This window comes from Anopheles gambiae, chromosome 2 (genome assembly GCF_943734735.2).
Source record: "Anopheles gambiae chromosome 2, idAnoGambNW_F1_1, whole genome shotgun sequence".
Taxonomy (NCBI): Eukaryota; Metazoa; Arthropoda; class Insecta; order Diptera; family Culicidae; genus Anopheles; species Anopheles gambiae.
The window spans coordinates 21633856-21646423 of NC_064601.1; the positions used below are offsets into that span (position 1 = coordinate 21633856).

General features: G+C 46.4%; 1 protein-coding gene across 1 annotated transcript; it reads left to right on the top strand.

Annotated features, from left to right (window-relative positions):
• Nucleotides 1-1748: 1748 nt before the first annotated feature.
• LOC133391329 (uncharacterized) lies at nt 1749-12245 on the top strand. The gene is made up of 6 exons (XM_061644837.1): nt 1749-2430; nt 8598-8729; nt 8826-9560; nt 9677-9787; nt 11147-11500; nt 11608-12245. Exons 1-6 carry the CDS (start codon nt 1919-1921, stop codon nt 11720-11722), a joined length of 1959 nt encoding a protein of 652 aa, XP_061500821.1. The 5' UTR covers nt 1749-1918; the 3' UTR covers nt 11723-12245.
• Nucleotides 12246-12568: the final 323 nt, after the last annotated feature.

Below are 12568 nucleotides of genomic sequence, written 5' to 3' on the forward strand. Positions count from 1 at the left end.
TTTTACGTTTCGCCCCTAAATGTATGCAGTTATGAGTATTAGCCGAGACACAATCCAAAGATGCACGAGCGAGGCGATCAGCGCCATCTAGTAGGAACGTGAAGGAAGCTTGCCTGGAATTTTGCATCTCTTAGCGGTTGGGTCTGTTTTTTCACGATTTTGATTAACGAATCAGCACATGTACAAATAGTGAAAAGAATAAAGAAAAAATATCGTAGTTTGAAGGTTAGTGCATTGTACCTTGAAACTATAAAAGTATTTTCCGTATTTGTTTGTAAAGTATAAACACCAACAATTACTTTCTCCTATCAGCATTTTAAGCAATATACAAAAACACATTTAGCACCTCGCGGCAGACGCACAGGCAACTGGCTGACGAATAAATTAATGCGACCATCCCTTCGCGCGCAGCGCATTTCGGTGTAAAGCGATGCCGTAAGCATCTGCAATCGAACCCTAATCGAACACCTCGCGGGAGCAATAAACAATCACGAAGCATCCCACCGCGACACACACACACACACACGTGCTGCCCGCACAAGGTGTGCACATTCATGCGCAGCCGAAACAACAACAAAAACAAAAGAAATAAACCAAAAGAAAACATTCCGCGTAACTTTCACTCCAATCGCTGACGTTCGACACACGAAAGTAATCAATAGAACCGGAAAATGGACGTGTTACTACTTTTACAGCCCTCCTCCCTCTTCCCCCACGGTACTCACTCACATGCTGTGGCAGGGCAGGGAAGGTCCTAACGCGGTCCCGATTAACTATTACGAAACGTGTAACGGTGTTAGCCCGTGGCCGTGGGGAAGAATAATTATCGAACGAACGAATATGCGTGAGAAATATGTGGTACACGCCGGGATCGTCCGATCGGGTTCGTCGCTGTTCGTCGGAAACGATTTTGCTCCCTCGGGGTCCGGGGTCGGTACGACAAAGTCAACAAACCTGCGCGACCCGGGTCCGTTTATCCTTCGGGCGGTCGGCATGATCGTAGGCAGATCTGTCCATCGGTTCGAGGTGTGTATGTGTGTATGAGCATTTTACTTTGACGCGCTCAAACAGTCATAGTCCAATTGCCAATGGCCTCGCGATCAGTCCGCTGCCGGCATCTCCCGTTTGATGGGCATGGGCGTTGAAAGGTGCTCATTAGTGGGAGCCGCCTTAGCGCGGTCGTAATGGGATTACTCGTTTCATCGCGGCACGAAAATGCAGCACGCGTTCGGAAAAATGCAACGGCACCACAAACGCGTCCTAAACGAAGCGTAAAGTCGGAATTGAACGATCAGCCGCAGGGTTCGCGCTCTGGCATTTTCCAACGAGGCGGCTCAAGCGTACTAAGTAAATTATGTCAAAAATAACACCCGCGATGGATTCCCTGAGAGATTGTTTGTGTTTGTTTTTACGTACGATCATTACGTAGCTCACGGGCGACACATTTCCTAGGCGTTGATCTTAATGGAACACGCGCGCGCACACACAATGATGCAATTGTGCAGTGTGCAAAAACACAATAGCCTCGAGCAGCCCGTCCTGCAGGCATTATGTCGGTCACAGTCCTTTAACAGAAATGTTCCCCTCTTCAACTCGAACAGCAGAGTGGCGGGTCCACGGAACACACCGACCCGGGCGGCGACATTATGCTTTATGCTTCGGATGGCACAGCGAGTGCAGCCAGATTTTTGCCACTGTTTTTGCTTACTGAAGGGTATCATAGCATCGTTTATGCCTTTATAAAATCCCTTGTAACGCAACTCGCTGCTCTTAATCGCAAAGTGACAGCGGCAGACAAGGGAACGCGTATTGCACAGTCGCTTTTCTACCACAAACGCATCAAACGCACGGTGAAAAGCAGAAGCGTCCGCAGTGCCTCACAGTGGAAATGTTCTAAAGGCAGTGGATTTGTGTGAAAATGACGCATAGTGTACTATCCTTGCCCGTGGCTTCCGTGCTGTTGGTGTGTGCGTGTTTGTTCGTGCCCTTCGTCCGAACGATCGAGGTACACGAAGATGTCAACGAAGGTCCCACGATCGGTGCCCATCTGCGCGCGGTAAACGCGTCCATTCCGCATACCAACGCAACCGCTGGCCCGCCGGTTGTTGAACGCAATGTAAATGACCTACCGCCGCCGTCCGCGCCACCTCTGCTGCACCGGCCGCGCGAACAAATCGCCACCGCCAACGCCAGCCCCACCGCCAGTGAGCCAAGCGCGGGAGAGCAGCCACCGCTGGTTGCAAATAATTTCACCGCATTTCCCAGCAATCATAAACAGCATTCCGGGGCGAGCACGGTGCACGGCCAAACGTCATCGCCATTAACGACGGAAGTGGTTGCAATCGCTGGCATAACTTCCGTCTTGTCGCCCGCCACCCCAACGCCCCCGGTCGCCGCCGCGGTCGGCGGGTTGTCGTCCTTTCGAGCAGCGTACGTATGCAAAACTAATACCCCGCGGAAAACAGAAAACCGCCCCAACAGCACAATGGTTGCCCATGCAGCAGGCGGCAGGTTAAAGTGTGTGAATTTGAAACAGGGTAGAAATAGAGGATGAGAGATAGAGGGGGGAAAACACACACACACACATGCACATATCGCGCATTAATATGCGGATCTAACACGCGCACGGTTCGTCTATTATTACAACCATACGAGCTGCAGACGACGGACAGAGGGACAGGGGGAACAGCTGCGGAGAGCTGTGATCCGGAATCCGGGATGTTTTGTGTTTTGTGCGATCAGTCGAGATTGATTTCGGTTCAATGTGTGTGACGCTTCACTTTGTTAATGTTGTTTCTTCACCGTTTTGTCTGCACTCTTACGGAACTAGAGATGGGTAACGCTGATTCAGATTCATTTGGATGAATCTTTAAAGTGAATCAATGAATCTAAGGCTCACATTTTGAGGTAATTTTTTTAAGATTCTTTAGTTTTGAAAGATTTCTGAAATTCCTAATGATTCATGAGTATCAGAAGATTCGTAAATCTCTTAATATATCCATTATCGATGTCACAACATTTTTTTGCTCCAATGTTCCTAAGCGATTTCTGAGTTCCACGTTATGGCTAACCTATCCTTGGTGTGAAAATCACACGTAGGTCCCTCGTCCGTAGATCAAATGTAGTACACGATGTGTACTGACATTTTTATCATTTTTTTAAGTTACTAGAAATAAAAAAATCATTTTCAAATCACGAATCTTTAAATAATTATCACTATTTACAGATTCCTAACTCTTTAGACGTTCTTGAATGTCTTTGAAGATGTATGTAAGATATGAATCTTTAAAGATGTAGGTTTTTTTTGCGAAATATTCCTGAAGCACAACCCTATACTGGACAATATTGCTGTGATCGTCTTGGAAGATCGCCAAACAAACAAACAAAACAAAAAAGCAGCAGAAGAAACCAAACACGTGATCGATTCGTGCACATGTTGCGAAACGGATGACCGAACAGGCAATCGAAGTTGTGGTAAATTACACTCACTGACCACCACCTTACAAAGGGGTAGAGAAAAGGGCGGTACAAGGGGAAAGACAATTCACTGCATGATCGCGGAAGATCCACCAAACCACAACCGGCCGGTGTTAAATGGATTGCGTGTACCAGTGCGTGTGTTGTACGTGGCTTTTGGCGATGGAGCGAGGGGACGAGTGTCGGGGTGCGCAAAGCAGGTACACAGCAGCGCACGGCCCGAAGAAAGACATCATCAAGCCGTAAAGAAAGTGATACACTTTCACTGTTATCGCAGCCCGGAGCCGCGGAGGGTGCGTCGACGTGCGGGCAGTGCCGTATTGCGGCCTGGCTCTTTGGCCGTTCGTTTGGACAGGCAGTAGCTAGTCTTCACCTAACCACCGACGCGTTCGGATGTGTTTCGTTATCAAGTGAAGAGATAAAAAAGCAAAAAAAAAATTAAGAAGAAAAGGTTGTCGGCCTTGGCCACTCGGGCTCCAGCAATGGGCCGAGTAAAAACCGGTGCGTCCAAACGGACAAGAAGTATTACCATCCCTCTTGAGGAATTCCAACGCTTAAGAGAGTCAGCATCGTCCAATATTCGTACTAACAACGAATTTGATCTCCTTACGGACAACGACGCAGAAATGGATGCTGTGTATCCTAAACCGCAACGCAATCCACGATCTACACACACGAGCGAGAACGTCCAGCAAAAGAATACACGCATACCGCCAATCATCGTAACGGGTACTAGTGTTAGTGATGTACACCGACGTATTGTAGCAGCACATGTAGTAAACTACACAACGAGCCAAACCAGAAAAGGAATTGTGGTAACATTTTCATCCGTCGACGACTTTCGCAAAATAAAAAGTCTATTTGAGGATCAGAAAGTATCCTTCTACACGCATCAACTCGCGGATGATAGGACGACAAAAGTCGTAGTATTTGGCCTACCCGTTATGGACTTGCACGATATCAAAAGTGCTCTAGAAGAAAATAACGTCAATCCAATTGCAGTGAAGAGCTTGGCAATCAAAAACAAAAGGTACAGTGACCAAGCAATGTACCTCTTACATTTCACTAAAGGTTCGATAACATTAGCCGAACTAAAAAATGTACGAGCGATAAACCATCATCGTGTTTACTTCGAATACTACAACCAAAAAAACGGGCCAATCCAGTGTTCAAACTGCCAAAAGTTTGGCCATGGTAGCGCAAACTGCTTTCTCCCGTCCATATGTGTGAAATGCGCTGGCACGCACACTTCAAAAACCTGCCCTCTATCACAGAGCACATTAAATCCTGATGGCAAAATCGCCACAAATAAGCTCTGCTGTGCAAATTGCAACGAACACCACACTGCGAATTACCGTGGTTGCAAATCCCGTCCATCTACCAACACACGGAACAAGAAGCAAAGCGCCCCGACGTTCGCCTTACGACACGAGATGTTCCCACCGCTACATCGACAAAACGCTCCCACACCAACGATCGCTACACCGAATAGCAGAACGCCTACCTACGCCGGCTTGTTTAGCGAGCGAAATAGAACACATACACCCGAAGCGGACATGTTCGCGATAGACGAAATAGGCGAAATCATCGAAGATGTGTTCGCTCGCATGAGCTCAGTCCGCTCAAAACAAGATCTCATCACCGTTATCATCAAGGTAACTGCAAAGTATTGCTTCTCCCATGTCTGAATCTCCTAGGACACTTAAAATCATATCATGGAATGCAAATGGTATTCATACAAAAAAAGATGAATTTTTCAATACCTTAATAGAGAGAAAGATAGATATAGCTACAATTAGTGAAACCTTCCTGAAACCCCAAACTCGTTTCTCACACCCAAACTTTATTGTACATAGACTAGATAGAACTACCGGTGAAAAAGGCGGAGTGGCTATTGTTGTAGCAAAAGAAGTACCGCATGAAGTTTTACATGCACTGGATCTCAAAGTTATTGAATGCATAGGAATTAATGTTAAATTAGTAGCTGGTCCCTTAGCTATATTATCAATTTATAACCCTGGTTCAAATTCCGACCATGTTAGTTTCCATAACGATTTAAGAAAAATAAGTAAGCTTAAAGGAAAATCACTAATTTGCGGAGATTTTAACGCCCGGCACCGCTTGTGGAATTGCATCAAAGGCAATAGTATGGGTAAAATCCTATTTGATGTAATTCAAACAGGAACCTTTTCCCTTCATAGCCCCAACGAGCCCACTTATATTCCAAGCTGTCACAGACGATCACCTTCTACTCTTGACCTAATTCTTGCAAATGGCCGAATCGATATAACTCCCCCTTGTACACTAAAAATATTTTCATCAGATCACTTACCCATCCTGTTCAAAACTATCGACAGTAAAATCATCAGCAAATCCCCTTATGGGATGCCAAATTATGCCGCAGCAAACTGGCCTCTATTTAAAAACATCATTAACAGCCGTATTAATCTCGCCTCACTAAACCTCCAAAACATAATTAACACCTTCCAGATCGATACAATGGTAACGTACTTAACTAAAACAATCACTTTGGCACAAAACAATGCTATACCAGTATTCTACCCAGTTAGATTCACTTTAGTGTTACCTGAAAATATTAAATCCAAAATCAAAATACGAGACTCAGTAAGACGTAGATGGCAAAGAAACAGAAGAAACTTGACACTTAAAGATCATTACAACGAACTAGCAAATCAAATTAAAAATGATATATCCCAATACCGAAATATGTCATGGTCTCGAAATTTAACAAAAATTAATACTTCTAAAAACATAAACAATAGTAAACTATGGACATCTATAAAAATAATCAAAGGCTGCTCTACCTCCATTCCTCACCTCAAAGCAAACGATAGAATACTTCTCACGCCAAAGGAAAAAAGTGAAGTATTAAAAGCTCATTTTGCGAATGCCAATAACACCACTTTAAACAGTCCAAGTCCATTAACTGCACAAATTGACCCCTTAATAACCCAGTTTCTTAACTATCATACAGAAAGAGTAAATATAAATCCGCCTCATCTTGTGAAGCCAAAGGAAATTTATAAAATTATAAAAACTTTAAAAACAAAAAAGTCGATTGGTACTGACCTTATAAGTAACAACGCATTAAAACATTTACCAAGAAAAGGAATAATTTTGTTATGCTTTATCTTAAATAGCTGCTTAAAATTAAACTACTATCCTGAAAATTGGAAAATAGCGAAAATCATTCCCATAGCAAAACCAAAAAAGGACCCCAAGATTCCGGCAAATTACAGACCGATAAGCATACTAAGCTGTATGGGTAAAATCTTCGAAAAGATCATATTAAAAAAGCTAGATTCTCATACCAAGTCTCATAACATCATCCCTTCTTTCCAATTTGGATTTCAAGCCAATTTTGCCACCACTCACCAATTAAATAGACTCGCTAACACTATAACATCGAATCGAAATATTAAAAAATCTACAGGACTAGTTACACTTGATCTCGAAAAGGCATTTGACACAGTATGGCACGATGGACTAATATTCAAATTGATCAGCAACAATTTTCCCCCCAAATTAATTCTTCTCATTAAATCCTTCTTGTCGAATCGATCTGGCTCCGTTCATCTTCATTCTTATCATTCTGAACCCTTTAAACCACTTGCCGGCCTGCCCCAAGGCAGTGTGCTGTCCCCAATACTATTTAATATATTTACAAGCGATATACCTAAAATGAAAGGAGTTAAGAAATACGCTTTTGCTGATGATTTTGCTATCAGCTCATCTAGTTCCAATCCCGATAGCATATTGTGTAGCCTCAACAAAGGCATACGAAAATATGTGACCTTCTGTGAGCAGTGGAAGCTAAAAATTAACGATGGAAAAACGGAAGCAATATATTTCACGAGGTGCCGAAGCGCAAGAAATCTCCCAAATAGTTCACTTACGATAAATAATAATGAAATTCCTTGGAATAACACCGTTAAATATTTAGGAGTAGTATTAGATAAAAAGCTTACATTTCAAAAACACATTGAAGAAAAATTAGTTAGCGGCACAAATGCGATTAGAATTCTTTACCCATTTATTAATAGAAACTCTAAATTGAATTTACGAAACAAACTTCTTATGTACAAATCGTTAGTAAGACCTATAATTACCTATGCATCACCAATATGGAGAAACAGTGCAAAAACACACATAAAGAAAATGCAAATATTTCAAAACAAATTCTTAAAACGAATACTAAATCTCCCGCCTTGGTACAGTACAAGCATTATTCATAGAAAAGCTAAAATTGACAGGATTAGCGAGTTTATAGAAAAAATCAATATTAAATATCGATCTAAATGCACAAATAGTGGCATACATACACTACAAAACCTCATCTAAAACGATACTTATATTTGTAAATACTACCTTTTTTTCTCTTTCTCCCTAATTGCAAATCCCAATATGAATTAGTTCCCCTAGTATAGTTTATAAAAGAATAAGTTAGTACATAGTTTAGAAAATACAGCCAAATTAAGAGGTTTTTTTGTAATTTTTCCTCCATCAATACGTCAAATTCATTTAACATCAGGAATAGTGTCCACAATGCCAAGTGCAAGAAAAATCAACGAAATATCGCGTTATGGAAACTCCGGTACCGATGTAAAATACTAAATTGTAATTCAGGATTAATGTACATCTAAGAAATAAATACAAATGAATGAAATGAATGAAACAGGCAGTAGCCGGTACGACGTTTTGCATGAAGTATGATTATGTCTTTAGGATCTCTTTTAATGCCGGTTCTTCCAGCTAAGCTAACTAATTTGTGACACATAACTTAAAAAAGGCTCAAGCTATTATCGCCAGCCATGAGGTGAAGTTTTGACCAGCTGGACGAATTAAACGACCCACAACTAGCTCCCTGCAGGGGATTTTCGTAACACTTTCCTTGAAGCCTGGACGGTCATCAAGTCGTAAGGGGCTGCGATTTTATTTCCATATCCAAGCCTGGATCTTCACAGTCAAAACTGTTGCGTGCTGGAATGCAAAACTGTTTTCGCCGCCACGACCCGTGCCGCATTGATGCAAAAATGTATAACTTTTGTGTGTGCCTGTTTGTGTTTCTCTCCTCTTTCTTAACCGCTTCGCCGACGCAGCAACGGTCGTTTGTATCCAGCGCGGGGCACCTCGTCGATCGTGAACGATCGTACAGTGCAGCACCAGATCTCGAGCTACCGGAAGCGACAGCTTTACGCAAGTGCAGCGCCGCGTCGAAATGTCACTGGCAGGTAGGTCGCACATAAATAGCATCACCATCGCGCCAGCCATTACGGCAGATCTAGATTTACATCCCTTACGCCCTTACTTTCTTTTACGCTTCCCAGCTCCTCCGAAGGACAGTTTACCAAGGAGTTCGTCCCATCGCCCGAGGTGGTGCCGTTTTTCAACGAGGACAACTCGGCACCGGGCAGTCCCGCAGCGGGCACAGTGGATGCACCCTACCCGACCGGACATTCCGACGCTGACTCACGCTGGTATGCCGGTGGGATTGGCCTATCCGGGCACGGGGCGTACGCTAAAGCGGCTCCCGGTGGGGGTGGAGGTTCATCGGAAGAGTCAGGAAGGTGGGAGCATAAGTATGGTTGGACCACTCCTCAGACCCATCAGCGCCATCAGCCCACGGTGCAGATAAAGTTCCCGCAGGATCCAACGCCACACTTCCCCACGCCCAAGGGCAAGTGGAAGTGGATACCGGAGGAGGAGGAGGAGACGGAATCAGCGCAAGCGGCCAAAGCGGAACGTCCACGTCCAGCGGAGACCCCGTTCTCGTCGCCGCTCGGTTCGTTCGAGGAGCAGCATTCCGGACGCCCTCAGTTCGCGTATCCCGTACCGACTACGGCGAAAAGTCATCCGTACAGCTTTGATCGGTCCCCGCTAGAGGGTACCTTCAGCATTGAACCGGTGCTAATAGCCAACCATAGTAGTGCAGGTGGCGGTGTTGGTGGTGGCAGCAGTACCGGTGGAAGTGCTCCTGGGACGGAAAGTAATGAAGCTGCCGGCGGAATCGGAGGCACGACCGACGTTAAGCTGGCGGGCAAGGAGGATGCACATCTCAAAGGGTAAACGCTTAGTAACCTGTCGCATTGTTTTTGTGCCGATTGTGCAAATGCCACACTAATTACTCGCTGTTTCTCTCTCTCACTCTCTCTCTCTCTCTTTCCCTCTCTCTTCGCAGTGTTTCACCGTGGAAGAAAATCATACACGTTCTGAGTGCAGCCATTCCGATCGGGCTGCTAATATCGGCGCTCACGCCACAGGTCGTTTACATCAACCCGAATGCCACGCAGTAAGTGAGCGCGGGTTCGGGGGGCTTTAAACTTTTGAACCACGGCCGGTTCCAATGTCGTAATTGTCAGAGTCAGGGATCAGGGTTGGGGAAGGAGAGAATGAAACCCCCGCCACAAACCATTGTCTTGTTCCGTTGGGAGCGCCCTCTCTCTCTCTCTCTCTGTCCCCATCCCCGCTGTACAATTATTTTTGGCGTGCAACGAAAAATGGGCTCCAAGCCAATTTTCGCCAACTTTCGTGGCGTAATTTCCCTCCCGCGACCAGAGCACCAAATGAGCTGCGTACACACACACACACACACGGGCGCGCGTTGGCGAATAAACCGAAAACGAGATTATGTAGCTGCATTGCTGCGTGAAAGAAGAAAGGTGAAAATTGTGGACACAACAACAATGCAGCAACGACGAAGCCACAACACGGCAAAGAAGCGAGCCGTGGTAGTGCTAGAAGCCATCGCAGCAGCCTACTTTAAGACGTCCACACACACGCACGCTGTAGTACACACGTTGCCGGTGTGGGTCTCCGCGCGCGACAGCGCGTCTTTTGATGCCGCGGGCTAGTTAGGGGTGGTGGGGGCTCTTAGTTCGACGAAAGTGAAAACGTGTTTCCAAAGTGCTGCGTGCTGCGTGCTTGCTGCTGCTGCCGTTGTTGTTGCTGTTGTTGTTGTTGCTACTCCACATTTCTCTTCCTTCCTTCCTTCCGTTCGGAAGGGGGGCGTTTTTTTTTTGCATCACTGGCCCGAGAAAGAGGAACGGGGAGAAAGGTTTCAAGATTTTTCGCCTTTTTTCTCGTTTTACCTCACGCACTGCCCGGTCGTGGTGGTGGTTTCTTCGTCTGCGTGCCCTGTCCGCCTTTGGCATGTTACATCAGTTATGAAAGATGAATGAACCGCGGTTAGAGTGGTGCGCGAGCGCGTACGGCCACCGCGCGGCGTGACGACGATGCGCTTCGATGCAATGGCGCGTGGAGACTGCCACCTGTTGGAGGGTCCCAGTTGGAGCTGCGATCCCACGATCCCACGTGTGGCTAATCGCAATTTGTGGCCCGCGTGTGGCGGTCAGGGCAAAGGAAGCTGAAGCGGTTTGCTGTTGTGCTGATGCTGCCTGTCCAAGCGTAGTAGGCCACGTAGGTTGTCGCTGAAGATACGGTGGGAGATTGATTGCGGATCGAATGGCAGCTTCATTCAACGCAGCATCCGATGCTTGACAAAAATGCTCGAGAGACTCTGGCAACAAGAGACTAACCTTACCAATAAGTGTTTTTAATACAAAACACGCAAAAAGTTGACCAATGGCTGAAAATTTGCTTGGTAGATGCAAACTATTTCACCAATATTTCTCTCCCCCTGCCTATCTAGACCGCCCATCCAGCTGCAAACGCCGACCCCGGTCGGTGGTAGCGCTCTGTCCAGCACGCCAACGCGTCAGCGCAGCCTCGGACAGGATGTGCCACGGTTTCTGCTAGCCCAGCGCGGTCTCGGTGCGGATCCGGACGCGCTGGTCCGGCTGCTGCGCAAGCTGAACGCGCTCGAGCAGCGCGAAACGCTAGCGCACGACAATGACGACGGCAAGGGCACGAACCGTCTAAGCGACAGCAGCGCTACAAGGCTGCAGGGATGCGACTGGAAGCTGCTCTGCCAGCTCGCCCGCCAAGGAATGTCCGGCATGGGCACGGACGCACTGCACAAGACGCTGTGGAAGATTGTCAGCGAGTAAGTGTAGTTGTTCTCTCACGTTCCATTGGAAGAAGTCGGGGTGGTCGGGTCGGGAGGCTCATCGCATGCATCATCACTTTCACTGTCCGACACCTTTCCTCCAGGACCTCCCCATCGGAATGGCAGGCGGCGGACGGGCTCGGGCTGGACGAAACGTTCCGCCTCATACGGGACGGTGATTGCGATCGGCTGCAGCGCACCTGCGACCAGGACACTTGAGGACGCGGCTGCGAAGACGTGGTAAAACAAAGGCCCACCACCCAACACGCAGGAAGGAGAAGGCCCCGGGGAGCGAGCAGGGAGGACAGCAAGGGGTCATCGTTTTAACAAAGCGAAAGTCGATAAAGTGCATCTTCGGCCCCACCGGGGTTGTTATACAGTGTGCAGCCCGCGGCGCAATAAAACGCGATGGATGGAGAAAATAATTGTTTATCTGTATGTAATTTGTTAAGCTACAATGCGCGCCTGTGTGTGCGTGTGTGTTTGCTTGTGGCTGCTGAAGATGCATTAACAGCCGCAGCATTGTTGGTTTTATCTGAGGAAATTTGTATGTTTACGATATAAATGCGTTTCCGTTTATGTTTCCAAAAAAAAACCCATTTGAACTGACAGCTGTCACGTAGTAGGCGCTGCAAAATGAGGAAGATTGTAGGGTGCGGAAGTGCATCCGTGTAATTATTCCAAACATCCATCATCAGCAGCACAACAAGCAGCAATAAATAATTAATTACACATTTGTTAATCGATAACAATCCGCCCCGGCCCCTGTTCGTTTAGGGAAGCAGTTTTTCAAGAAGATTTATAACATTCACCCATTCCGAAATGGGGGGAGGGGGGTCCATTTTTCTTGGCTCATCTCACCCATAATTACTGCGTGAAATCTCGTCTTTAGCTCGCCCTAAAGCAGCCGAAATGATTTATACATTAGGGCCAAGCGCGCGAACAAATATGGAAACTACTTATCTTCTACTACTACTGCCTCTGCCTGCCAGTCTGCCGGTGGATGCCACCTGAGTGTCCCCGATTAGGAAGTGTGATTTTTCGGCTGTTTTCCCCTCATCATAC